The sequence below is a fragment of the Periplaneta americana genome, chromosome 15, assembly GCF_040183065.1.
Source record: "Periplaneta americana isolate PAMFEO1 chromosome 15, P.americana_PAMFEO1_priV1, whole genome shotgun sequence".
Classification (NCBI taxonomy): domain Eukaryota; kingdom Metazoa; phylum Arthropoda; class Insecta; order Blattodea; family Blattidae; genus Periplaneta; species Periplaneta americana.
Genome location: NC_091131.1, coordinates 153487289 through 153502071, shown reverse-complemented (window position 1 = coordinate 153502071; position 14783 = coordinate 153487289). Strand labels below are relative to the sequence as shown.

Here is a 14783-nt window from a genome sequence, read left to right as displayed (position 1 = left end):
AAACCCTTTCACACAATGATCAAAATCATGGTTTATTTTGATGCTGAGAAATTAAAATTTATATTGACATATAAACAGATTTTCTTACTTTTTATGGAAATGGAGAAATTTAGATTTTTCCTCATAAGAAGCCTTTGCCAAGGAAAAAATATTTTAAAAATATATAGTTAGATTCCGCATTGAAAGTACAAATAAACACATATTTTTTTACCGATGGCATGTTGATAAGAAAGTACTGAAAATATCAAATAAAGAAAATAGATAGTACGCACGTGAACTAACCATTTGACTGTGAGGCGGGAGCTAGCCTAGGCAACCAAGGCCAGGAGACATAAACACATGATGTGTCATCTAGAAGCGCATAGCTTTGCTAGCTTTATCACAGGTTTTCATAAACACTGGAGTAAAATGACGCCCAACACTCGCTTATCTTCAGCTCTTGGCCAGTGCATGCGGTACTGCGCCATTCAAGTCTAGGCGTGTGAAAATAATTTATTTAATACCCTCGAAACTTATTTCCATACCACTAAGCAAACAATGCCGAATTCGTCTTAATAATGCAAGGTTTTTTCTTAATTTTTTTTACATTTTTACAAATGAGCAAAAGCCTAAAAGTAAGTAAAATCAGATTATCTGTCTCTCTGTGTACAATAAAAATAAGGATTACTTCTTAACATAACCTACCAAATGTCAGTTTCAAAATAAGCTCTCGTTCAATGTTCTGCAGTAAATGGTTCCAGAGTTCTGAGCACTGAAAGAGGCTTGTTTTTATAACATACGCTAAATTTGTCGCCCAATAATACGAAAACCGTTTGACTTTCGATAGTATATTTTTGAAAATGCACTCTCCTCAGCACCTTGTATAAGTAGGGAAAAAATTAGAGTATAAAAAAATGCAAGGGTTTTTACTAATCGATTTCATATGGAATAGCCCATATGCATATACATATTAAGAACCCTTTATTAGATATACAGTCAACTCTGGATATAGTGAACTCGGTTATAGTGAACCTAAATTGTTGGTCCCAATCCGTATACATTAAAAAGTATATTAATATTTCCGTTTATAGTGAACCTTCCCTTCGGTTATAGTGAACCTTGCATCCTGACAAATTCTTATTTAAAGTCAGACCTTCTTGTGTAAAATTAAAAGAATGTGTTGAGAACAGCATTCTAAGTTTCTTATTCCTTTAGTCAAAGGACAAAGGTAGGACTAGTGATCCCTAGAGAATGAGCTGTACTGTAAATCTAGGCACCACGTGACGACATTGCCTCACTCACAGTGGAGGACTGACATTCTGTTCTCAGGCATTCTAATCCTCCACCATCAAAGGGTTGCCTTTTGTTCTCAGAAACTTTTCCATTATGACGGATAGCATCGAAACAACGAAAAATGAAATTGCCTTCTTTTATCAAAAGGGGACGGACATTATGTCCAGAGCATAAATGAAGGTAAGATTCTGATGGCTTTCAAACTCCATCAACCCTCTCCCAGTTTCCATTAAATGACCCGGGAAATTCCAAGGCTGAGTACGCAGTCACACCATAACAGCGATTGTCATTTCTACGTGATCAGTCTGTTTCTAGCGTTCCAACAGTGAATATACTGTATAAAAATGTCGAAGCATAAAGTGTTTTCTTTGGAAGATAAGGTGAATATTATAAGTGACATTGAACGTGGCCTTTCGCAAGTGAACGTAGGTCGATAGCATAGTTTAAGTAAATCAACTGTGAGTAACATTATACAGTGTAATCCATTCCACAAAAATGAAATATTTTATTTTCTTGTTCACAATTTCATTAATTTCTGTCATTTAAGGTTAGGGGAGAGACACTTTGGATTTAGTGAACGAAATATGCAAGTCAGCTGATGTTCACTATATCCGGAGTTGACTGTACAAGCACATAATATTTCCACAACATATACTCAATAGCCAATTACTATTCAACACATTCAACACTGTTCAGTATAATACTACACACAACACACAAACATCCCCACTACTGCCAAAACATCCTCCCCTACCACACAAGAAAGGAAATACCAGAGTAAGAGACAAATGCCGCAGTTGATGCACTAGATCATTGCTGATGAAGGCAAAACACCACATCAAAACAGTGCCGTCTGGTTACCAATTAATGTAAATTACCTTTTTAAATACATTTTAACACTTTATTTTAATAATAAATGTCACACACTAAATTTCAAGAAGAATAAAAAAGAGAAAGTTCTGGAAGAAAAATCAGTGGAAGCTAAGAATATGTAACCTGTAGAAAAAAAGGCCAGATGTATCTTGAAGTATTGTGACACAGTGTAGATACAAACAGAAACAAATCAAAGGTGTGAAAATTCAGTTAAAAAGTATTTTTCAGGGAAGAGAACGACTAATTCATTTTCATAAGATCTATGACATCACAGAAAAAAACTAAGAAATGTCAATACTTGTTTATCAAACAAGGGAAATATATGGAGCAACTGCTGGATAATACCCATGGCAGAGCAATGTCGATAGTCGACGTACTCGCTGGCCACTAGTCACCGGGCCGTACCGAGCCATGTGAAACAGAAGACAATCGAAATGGTGGTAGTAAAATTCGCGACTATATTCTTAAATAAATCACTCTATTAGTCAAGTGCAAAATTTATGCCATACAACGACGATGTTTTGAATGCACTAAAAGAAAATGCTTATGTAGTAAGATCTTAAAGTAGGTTATGACAACGAAATAAAGAGAAAAAAGGTGCGGTTCACAGAATATCATTTAAATAACAGAAAGTAAATTTCCGGTTAATGTTCGCAAAAGCATTAAGTACATAATTATGACTGCGTTGCAGTTTTATTTGTGGTCTAGAGAAAATACCTCGCCTTTTACGAAAAAAAAAAAAAAACTTTTAGGGACCATGAAATTATTCACCGCTTTAATTATATTACCATCTATCAATATTACGAAACAAAAACTGTCATAAAGGCCATGACCGACTAGAAACATCAATGCCGAAGAGATAAATCCATTTGGCCGTGATGAAACAAAAGAAAATGCGAGAGAGATTTTAGTTCGAGATAAAATGGACACACAATTTTGATGACCATACTGTTAGTAACTGGAGATCGCTTGTAAGATCTGTCTTAATCTTCTATGTAGAAATGTCGTCCAAGCAAATTGGTGGTCCAGGGAAAAATCATTGCAACAGATGAGAGTAACAGTGATGCTATCTCTCAGTAATGTACAGAACGAAGAAGGTAGAGAGAAAAAGAAACAAATTTCTCCTTCTAACGACACCACAGACCAAAATCATGTTCTTATGTTGGCAACATTGTGTATGTAGTTAAATTTGGTGGTAAACGTAACAGCACGGTTCAAAGCTACCGTGATAATTCTCCAGTATAGCGAGATATATAATCAAATTCTAAAATGAACTGGTGGTGGTCCCGGATGGAAAAATTCAACATGCAAACAGTGGTACAGGTGAGACAAATTGGAAAAAGAAAGTTGTAAGTAATAAAATTCTCTAATTTCCCCATTATATTTGTAGTTAGTACTCACCCTAACAACAGTAGTGTCTTCTTAGGAAATTTGGTATCATTGAGCAGTGTGCTACGTGCAGTTTGTTCTGCTCCAACTACAGTATAGCCATCCTTTTTCTTCATTTCCAAGTACTTCGAGAGTAGATGAGGCTTTACCTGGAAACAAAAGTGAATCTGAATTATTTGAGGATAATCCATGTGTGTGATAAGAAAAAATTAGATGTAATTAGGCTTAAATATTACAAGTGGTACAGTTCACCATGGCTGGGAATAATGCAATTATCATTCCTCAGTGTGTGCTGCTTCTGAAAGTAAAAGAGAAGGAAAAAGCATCCAAAATCCTCTAGCTAACAGTGGTACTCCGGATCAGCAGGCCAACACACTACCACCAAGTTGAAAACACAAACAAGTTTCCTGTCCAAAGTCACGGAAATAAAAACAGAATTGAATCTCCCTAAATCTAAAGAAAACATTTTAAGCAGAGAAAATCCTCTAACCTTCGAACCAATTAACATTCAACTAGATTTAGACGAACCAGTTACAAAATCTGAAACTTCCAAACCTGTACTAAAAGCGCTGGCATTAGAAGCTGTGAACAATAGATACCCACCAGAAGAATGGTTACATATTTACACAGATGGGTCTACTGTCGATAACAACTCAGGATCAGGAATTACGTGTGCGTTATTCTCATTTTATCAACCAGCAGGACATCATACAACAAATTTTGATGCGGAAATAATGGCTATTCATATCTCACTCCAACACCTACTATACAGAATAGATAAATTTCAAAATGCTGTCATTCTCTCTGATTCTAAAGCAGCATTATATGCAATAAATTCATATAAAATGATGTCAATCCAAATTAAAGAATGTCACAAAATGATCCAACAACTTCAAAAACTACAGAAAAGAATTCAATTGCAATGGATACCTGCACATTGCGGAATTGCTGGAAATGAAACTGCTGACTTTCTTGCCAAAAAAGGATCCAATTTGATTCAGAATACAAATACAAGCCTACCTTTTACATCCATCAAAAGACTGATTAAAAATAAATATAAAATCAAGCAAAACCAAGCACTACGTACCAAAGCCAAAGATAAAAAATGGAGCATTTTAATAAAAAAAAACGGAAATTATTCCAGAAATCCCACGTAAATCTGCAGTAGCAAAATTCAGACTGCTTACAGAACACGATTATTTGGCCAAACACTTGAATAAAATAGGAATTTAGAAGAATCCTAATTGCCCTCTATGCAACAAAGAAGAAGAAATGACTGAAGATCATCTACAAACCTGTGAAGTTCTACCTGATGGATCCACCACAGAGAAATATTGGAGAGCAAGAATGCTAATGGCTTCATTGCCAAAGCCCGACATTAGATAACAACAACACTACACCTAAGCTATGCTGATGATTATGCGAGAATTAGACAAAAGTTGGCAAGAAGCAAGAAAATGTCACACTTTACAATTTGTCAAAAATAATACGATGTAGTGGTGGTTGACCCTCACTCAAGTAAAGATTTCATATTGTACGAAATGGAAATATAAAAATTGGAGATTTATCCTTCGAAGGGGTGGAAAAATTCAAATATCTTGGAGCAACAGTAACAAATATAAATGATACTCGGGAGGAAATTAAACGCAGAATAAATATGGGAAATGCGTGTTATTATTCGGTTGAGAAGCTTTTATCATCTAGTCTGCTGTCAAAAAATCTGAAAGTCAGAATTTATAAAACAGTTATATTACCAGTTGTAATGTACGGTTGTGAAACTTGGACTCTCACTCTGAGAGAGGAACATAGGTTAAGGGTGTTTGAGAATAAGGTGCTTAGGAAAATATTTGGGGCTCAGAGGGATGAAGTTACAGGAGAATGGAGAAAGTTACACAACACAGAACTGCACGCATTGTATTCTTCACCTGACATAATTGGGAACATTAAATCCAGACGTTTGAGATGGGCAGGGCATGTAGCACATATGGGCGAATCCAGACATGCATATAGAGTGTTAGTTGGGAGACCGGAGGGAAAAAGACCTTTGGGGAGGCCGAGACGTAGATGGGAGGATAATATTAAAATGGATTTGAGGGAGGTGGGATATGATGATAGAGACTGGATTAATCTTGCTCAGGATAGGGACCGATTGCGGGCTTATGTGAGGGCGGCAATGAACCTTTGGGTTCCTTAAAAGCCATTTGTAAGTAAGTAAGCAGTGTTACTTACATTTCAATGCTACTCACAGTTCCACCCTGGCACTCCTCCTCTTGAACTATGCCATTAGTGTGTCACTCCAACCTCTCTGTCAGTACATGGCATGTAGAGAGATGTCAAGTGTTCAAAGATAGTGGTTGTGGAAGTATTTTCTCACAGCATACAATAATAAGCCAATGTATCTTCTTTCCTCTCCTCCCCCCCTCTCCAGATTTTAAAAAATGAATATGAATTTTTAGATATGTATGATTTTTTTGCATTATTCAGAAAATGTGTTCAACTTTAACTTATTCATGAGTTTATGACAATCTATCATGTACGTTTTCAGATTTTAAAAAATTAATATTGAAGGAAAATTATTGAACAAAAGCCTTTGACCTGCAAACAACTTTTAGCCCTGCTGTAAATAAGTTTGCTTATCCCTGATCACTGAGTGAGTTGGCTCATGCATACCACATGGGACTCGCATTCGGGAGGTCCATGGTTCGATTCTCAGGCCGACCAACTTGACTGTGGTTTTTTCGTGGTTTTCCACAGTTATTTAGGCAAATGCAGGGTTGGAATTATCATTGCCATGGTCCATTTTCTCTTTCCCTCCCGTGTAGAAAAAGAATTTAGATTTCATATCATATCATTCATCTTCATCTCATTCAACAGACATAATCAGGTCAAGACGGATGTCTTCATCCACCTGTGGGAGGGTGCGTCTTCTCAGCAACCGTTCCTGGGTTCTCAGCCTTCTGCAATATCTCTGCCAGGATTCATTCTTTAAGAGTACTTCCAAGGCTGCTTCGACACGTTGGAAGAGCCGTTGGAATGGATCCCGTGCTGCTTAGTCACCTTGGCAGTATGAGCTTAAGAGTGGGGGAGGGTAGGAGGCCCCCATTGGGTGTGCGGATGAGGGGTCACATGCAGCCAGTGGGCTGGTACACCCACATCCTCATTCATCCCATAATATTCTAGGTGCACAATAGACCTCAGTATGACTGACGTGCAAAGGGTTGTCCTAACCCAACCGTAGTCACCGTGACCTAACCTAACCTAGAAGATACATGAGTGCACGTTAAGCTCATAACCAGAAGATCACCTGTCTATTTTTGTAAATCAAGTGCAATCACCCACAATAGGGCACACAACTACCACGATCATAGTAGCAACTGCTCAGGTACCAGGGTGGGAAGGGGTGGAATCCTACTAAAGCCAAATCTCCTCCATTGCTAGTCAAGTTAAGTTTATTGTTGTTAATAAAATAACATTGACAAAAATACAATCTTAGTTCTTCCCTGAAGGAGTAAAAAACTCGTGCTCAGGGAGATATCTAAACACAAAGAAAATTTTTTGACACAAACTGGGTCAAGAAAAAAAAAATTTACAGGAATAAATTAAATTTAAAAATACAATTTCAATTTTAACAATTTAAGTCATACAAATACATATACATATTAACTCTTTAAAAATTAAATTCCTAACGCTATTTTTTAAATTTCTGATACTAAAATTTTCCAAATTCGGGTATTTATCAATTATTTTATTGTATAACCTTGGATCAAAGTAGGTACCATGGCTCAGAGCTGTGCTTGTGAAACACTTTGGTTCCTCTAGTCGTATAAAATCGGATCTTTTAGTTCCATATTTATGATCATACAATTTGAATTTATTTCGGTTTTTATGTATGAAGATTAATAAGGTAATATAATAAATCTGTTTAATTTTCAAAACATTAAAATCAGTAAACAAAAGCTCAGATGAGTAATCAATTGGTTTATTAAGGCATATTTTAATTATTCTTTTCTGAATAAGTATTAGTGGAGTGAGATTAGAATTACAAGCATTTCCCCACCCTAAAATTCCAGAATGTCAGTACTTGGATATAGGAAGGATAATTACGTCCACTGTTCGTTTTTTATAGGGTTCATCGTAACTTTCATAGGGAAACCACAGGCAGGATGAGTGGTTCCAATTTAGGAGACCGAACTTATGTTATTGTTCAATGGTGATGATAAAATGTCAAGAAAAGTTTGGCAAAACATGAAAATATGAAATGAATATTTCAATGCTAAAATATCTTCATTTCTAAACTATTCGGAGCAGGTAAACATCTTTATTTACAACATAAGGCTCTAGGAATTTAACACTCTATATGCATTTTTGGGTTCACTCATACAGTCAAATTCTTCCATTCAAAAGAATGAAATTATGAATAACATTTACTGCAAGACAACTTAAAATGGTTGCAGATCTTACTGACCTCTGATAACGGTATCCACTGCTCTGCTGTGACACTCAGGCTCCTGAACTGCTTGTCTTCTGTGCACTTGAGACTTTCCACAACAAATTCTGAAGCTCCAAACACTTCACACGTGCGACTTAAACCTCCTAGATTAGGTAAACGATCAATGAGAGATGCCACAACTATGAGTCCTTTCTTTTGCTCATGTTCGATTTCTGTTGTTGACTGTATGTCACAATCTGGAATCATTGATCGCCAAGGAACTAGTTTCTTCTGGACATTGTCATGTAGTCTTGTAGCAGGGGTGGTGTCCTCTTCTGTGACAGCTGCAAGTTAGTTCAAGTGATAAAATAATATACCAAGTCAACATTAACAAATCATGCCACGTTCAACATCAATAAAAATTAAGCAGACATTTTTTTGATAATCCATGTTGAATTTTTCGTACACTACTTTTAACACTTCAATTTAGGTAATTGATTAAATGGCGATCTTACTCGTGTTAATTATATAAGCATGTGGGGCTTACAGCTCTTTCGGTGCTACTTGACACCATCCTCAGAGCCTATTAGATCTCGGCGCTATCTCAACTTCGCTGCCTGTTGTGTCGGTGCGTTCGTGTGATGAAGAGTTGTGTCAAATAGTGTGTGTGTTCTGAAATTGATCTGAGTGTTGAGAATTTGATTAACTAAAACACACCCTAATCAAATTCTCAACACACAGATCAATTTCAGAACACATACACTATTTGACACAACTCTTCATCACATGAACGCACCCACACAACAGGCAGTGAAGTTGAGATAGCGCCGAGATCTAGTAGGCTCTGAGGATGGTGTCAAGTAGCACCGAAACAGCTGTAAGCCGCACATGCTTACATAATTAACACGAGTAAGATAGCCATTTAATCAATTATTTAGACATCTTTTATTTACCTGCTGATTTTAGTATCCATGTTGCTGCACTGAATTCCTTTAACAAAGTATCTGGATTCTCAATGGCAATATGATCTGTTTTAATCACACCACAGGATGTAAGAATCTCTCTTGAAACCCATTCTTCACATGTGATATTTGACAACCGAGGGAGTTCATAGAAGATAGTCTAAAGAAAAAAAACCACTTAAAATTAATAATCTATATCTGTGCCTTAGCATGTGTGCACATAAAAATTACGCTAATATGTCATCTATGTGGCTGTTATGATCCAATGCACAATGCATGAAGACTGTAACAATCATAAACTGATTATTTTACAAAAACATTTATTATTTATTTTTATTTATTTATTTAACCTGGTAGAGATAAGACCACCCGACCTTCTGTTCCCCTCTACCAGGGGATTACAACTACAATATTAAGAATACAATTACAATTATAATTACAATTAATATTAAATTTACAAATACAATAAAAATCAAAGTACTAAAAGATTAACTGATTAATAAAAGCTAGACAGTTTATTGTAAAAGTTAAGAAGAGAGAAGCATTTCTTTTATTGATTAAGTACAAATTAAACCTATTCTACACAGTAAGAAAATGCTTAATAAGCTTGCTTTTGAACTCTACTAAATTCCGACAGTCTCTCATGTCACTGGGTAGGGTATTCCACAAGCGCGAGAGCGAGATTGTGTATGATGATGAATACAATGATGTCTTATGTGTTGGTATGCGGCTATTTTGCGTGCGTGTGAAGAGATTATGATATGATGACAGGTAACTGAAACAGGAGGCAAGGTAGGTAGATGTAGAAGTGTGAAGGACTTGGAAAAGGAGAACAAAAGAATGAAAATTTCTACGTTCATTAAGCCGTAGCCAGTTTAGAGTTTGGAAGGATGGGGTAATGTGGTCAGTGCGACGGACATCGCAAACGAAGCGAACACAAGAATTATGAACACGTAATTTCTTGCGACTGGTTGACATTGAGGTTAGTCAGTAGAAAATCACAATAATCGAAGTGGGGCATTACTAGTGTTTCCACTAGTATTTTCTTGAGTGATAGTGGGAGGAATTTTCGAATGCTGTTTAATAATAATATGAGAATTGCGCACAAATGTGCATTTACGAGAAAGGTATCACTGTTCCTTACGGTTCACTAGTGTATTCCCTGAGTGATTTGATTCTGTTTCGACACTCGTTGAAATGATATCTTGCACACGCTTTATCGCAGAGTTTACACATGCATTCCAGTGATGGTTCGTGGTGTTCAGTTCTCCTGCATAGCTTGTGGTGGAAACCGTGTACTGCCAACCTTGTTATCACGCTGTTTAGCTGGATATTTGGACCTGTCCAGTTATGGTTAATCATCGTGTAGGTGGAGTAGAAATTGAGCCATATTTCGTCTCTCTTTTCTTGTCTGATCCTTCTCAGTTGCGTTTCATGACTAGTAGATGGGAGTGTGAGCCTTGTTCGTCAATCTTCAATCAGGAACGTCTCACGGGCCAGCTTGTAAGCTAATCTGGAGGGGGAAAATTTTGAAATCCCTAGTGCGGCCTTTAGGTATCTTGCTTTCACATTTTCTATGGTCTTTAAGTTATTGTATTTGAGATTGCTCCATATGATTTCTAGACCGTACGTTAGAACCGGAAGCACTTTGGTGTAGAACAGAGTCATTGCTGTCGGTAATAACAGTTGTGTGATGTTTGATACATCGTGAATCTCTTTTATGGCTGCTGAAGCACGTCCCTTTATGTGTATCCTGAAGAACTTAGCTGTTGTCTGAACCATTACCCCTAGGTACTTGAAAGCATTTGTGATGAGTAGTGGTTCATTTCTTAGCTATGCTGTTTAAGGAATGTAGTATGGAAAGCACTTTTTTGGTAATATCGGTTACTTAGTTATTCCAGTTTAAATGTGTATCAAAGTAAACTCCAAGGCTTTTAACACAGGAAGCAAAAGGGATTATTGTGTCGTTTAACTTGACTGGAAGAGCAGGAGTAATGTTGCATAACAGACGTTGATGTTCCACTAGGATTGCTTGTGATTTTCATGCATTGAGAGTCAAACCAAACTTTCTGGCCCATGCAGATATAGATTCAAGGTCCTCGTTAGGATTGTGTATTGCGTCATTGAGTGAGTCAGGGACAGGGGAGTTAGGAACAAAAATGCTATATCAATCACATTGATTGGTAGGCCTAATTATTTTATAATAAAAATGTATTCACAATAAATAAAATAACGGTCTAGCCATCTCCATTTTCTGTACTTTTTTTTTGGTAATTTAAAACTCTTCTATCATTATTTATAATAACCCTGTTCATAAGGGCTATTTGTATGTATTTATTTACACTGCAAGTGGGCATGCACCCCGTGGCAGTGGTATATACAATATAAACAATACACAATAAAATGATAAGCAATACACAATAAAATTTACAATACACAATACAATTTTATAACACGTATACAATTTTATACACAATACAATAAGAATACACAATACAATTTAACACAATAATAATAAAACATAAATAAAATACCTGATTTTACAATACAACCTACATAATTATGTATAGGTCCTACTTAAGTTTCAATAGTCTTTCACTTTACTCTCATCTCATTCCCTGTAGTGGCACTATGACGCATTTCACTGACACTCTGTAACACATTTCACTGACACTATAGAACACATTTCATTGACGCTATAAATTATCACTGATCGGAACTGTTCACTGCACTGTAAAACCATAACTTCACTGACTAACCTCGCTTCACTGATACAACAGTTCAAATAAGTCAAATAATTACATCCTCATGCATACTTATAAACAGAACTGCATTTAAACTAAACATTTCTAGTCTAAGGCCCTCTTACACTCTATTTTTAAATAATTTACAATTCAAACCAAGGAAGTAAACTCGTCAGGCTAGATAAATACATGTCACCTTAAAAAATTAAATGTTGAATGTCACCTTAATTTTAATTTTCACTTTATACACAACTTTTTAAGTTATTCTTGAATCTCCTTAAGGAAGGACAGCCCTCAAAGACCGCTGCAGGTAGGTCATTCCAATCATTTATAGTTCTATTTAAAAATGAGAATTTACCTACATCCGTTTTCTGTTTCCTACATTTGATTTTAAAATCATGATCATTCCTACCATAGTACGTTGGCTTTTCTAACCGAGCCGTTATGTCTACCCATGCTTTCTGACCTAGATGTGCTCTATACAATGATGTTATTCTAGTTTTCCTACGTCTGTTTTCCAAAGTTTCCCATTTAAGTTCTTTTATCGTATCATTTCCATCTTCTCTTTTACCTTTAACAAATTTAGCTGCCCTATACTGGATTCTTTCTAAAGAATTTATCTGATATATTCTATAGGGATCCCAACATGTAGTTCCGTATTCCATTAACGGTCGCACTAACGTCAGATATGCTATTTCCCTCGATTTGGGGCTAGCCTTTCTCAAGATTCTCATAATAAAGTGAAGTGCCCTCCATGCTTTACCCGTAACATTATCAACATGCTCTCCCCAAGAAAGTTTGGAGTTTAAATACACTCCTAGGTATTTACAACATTGTTCTTGCGGAATTACAACACCACTGAATTCGTAATTAAGACTAGTTTCCTCTCGGGTTTTACAAAATGTTATAGATTTACTTTTAGAACCATTTATTTTCATCCTATGCTTTAACGCCCAGTTATAAATTTTATTCAAGTCTGTTTGAATAGCATCTACATCTGAATTATTTCTAATCTTTCTATAGATAATGCAGTCGTCTGCAAATAGCCTCACATTTGATGTAATATTCTGGCATAGGTCATTTACGTATATTATAAAGAGTAATGGACCCAGAACGCTGCCCTGTGGCACCCCTGAACTTATATTTCCAATTTCCGATATTTCATGACCTACCCTAACTCTCTGGGTTCTACCTTTTAAGAATTCTTGGATCCATAGCACCACTCTTTTATCTATTCCTAGCCTACTTAACTTATCAATTAATATGTCATGTGGCACCAAATCAAATGCTTTCGAAAAATCAATCACAACTGCATCGATTCTTCCGCCTCTATCTACCTCTTCAGCTAGATCCTGAACCAGCGACGTAATTTGACTATCACATGAGAAGCCTTCCCTAAAACCATGCTGGCGGTTGTAAAACCAGTCTTTCGCATTTAGAACATGACGAATATAATCCGATATCAAATGCTCCATTACTTTACATACGACAGATGTAAGGCTAATCGGTCTGTAGTTTCCAACATCTAATTTATTTCCACCTTTATGCATGGGTACCACTATAGCTGATTTCCAGTCACATGGAATAGCTGCATTGTTTATGGAAACATGAAATATACGCATTAAGTATGGAATTATGGCCTCAGAACCTAATTTAAGAATCTCTGTAGCAATACTATCTGGTCCTCGAGACTTCCGATTTTTTAATTTCGTTATTCTCTCTCTAACCCCTTTGGAAGTTATTTTGAAAGTCTACTCCTATCAGCGGGATTATTATTATTATTATTATTATTATTATTATTATTATTATTATTATTATTATTGAAAACCGAAATGAAATAGGAATTTAATAAGTCGGCCTTTTCTTTGTCATCAGTTATACTTTCTCCGTTCTGATTTCGTAAAAGCACTACTCCGTCATTTTTTCCTTTTCTCCTGCGTACATAATTATAAAACTGTCTCCAATTGTTACTTTCATCTTCTTTTAAAATAGTTTTTAGAAAATTTTCCTGAGCTAACCTCTTTTCACACTCAAGTTTCTTAATTAATTCGACATATTTTTCCCAATGCTCATGGCTTTGTTTGCGTTTACTAAATGCGTAAATGTGTAATATTCTGGGTCCAGATTTTTCTTAATTATTTTAGAAGGTACACATTTAACTAAAGCCTCGAAAATTATACTCTTAAATTTATGCCACACATTTTCCATATTTCCTTCAGTCCTTAGAAAGTCATCATGCTTTTGTCGTAGAAACGTTTGTAATTCATGGACATCGGTTTTGTTGAAATTCCAGACAGACAGTGGACTTGACCTCGGATTTACTGTGTTTTCCCAGAAGATTTCTAATAAGACGCTATTGTGATCACTTATTTTATGAAGACTTCCAGAGTTGACAAAGAGAGAGACAGGTCTTAGTAGGTAAACATCTAAGAGGGCATTGTCACGCGTCGGACCATTTACTACCTGCGTGAAATCTTTACGCCAGATCAATTCATTAACAAGGGTCTGTGCATCTGAATTTGTACCTGAAATCCCGTTCCAGTTAATTTTCGGGAGGTTTAGATCCCCAGCAATTACTACGTTTCGGTCTTCTGATACTGTATTAAGATATTCATTTAGTTTGTGCAAAGTTAAATTGTTTAATTCACTAGGTGGTCTGTAACATGCTATTACATCTAAGGTTTCCCGCCCATTTCTTATCTGAACATTCAATATTTCAACTTCCTCATGTATCCACAGAAGATTGCTACTTATTTCTATCTTAGTACAAACGAAAACTCCCCCTCCCTTTTCACTTCTATCCTTTCTGAAGACTCTATAATCCGACCTAAAAATTTCCGAGTCATTTATGTCTTCCCTAAGCCATGATTCCATCCCAATTATTACATCTGGATTATAAACATCGACCAAGTTCCAAAACGGAATAAGTTTATTTCTAATACTTCGGCAATTAACCTGCAGTAATCCTAGTAGGCCTGTCCTTACTTGAACATTCTGAATCCCCGTGGCACCTCGCCGTCACTGCTGGTCTAAGCTGCCCGCAGATAGGTCTTCGACCGCACCGCCCGCTGGTAGTCCCTCGACCCCTCTTCCCGCAGGTAGACTCTCACCCCC

The 14783-nt window shown here is 36.3% G+C and overlaps 1 protein-coding gene across 1 annotated transcript in view; it reads right to left on the bottom strand.

The window, feature by feature from the left end:
- Nucleotides 1-14783, bottom strand: part of LOC138715457 (probable methyltransferase TARBP1) — an 85631-nt gene that overhangs the window by 7436 nt on the left and 63412 nt on the right. The window contains exons 8-10 of the mRNA XM_069848377.1: nucleotides 8917-9085; nucleotides 8000-8307; nucleotides 3547-3683 (exon numbers count right to left, since the gene is read on the bottom strand). Of these exons, the coding sequence (XP_069704478.1) occupies nucleotides 3547-3683; nucleotides 8000-8307; nucleotides 8917-9085 (614 nt within the window). The remainder of the gene's footprint in view (nucleotides 1-3546; nucleotides 3684-7999; nucleotides 8308-8916; nucleotides 9086-14783) is intronic.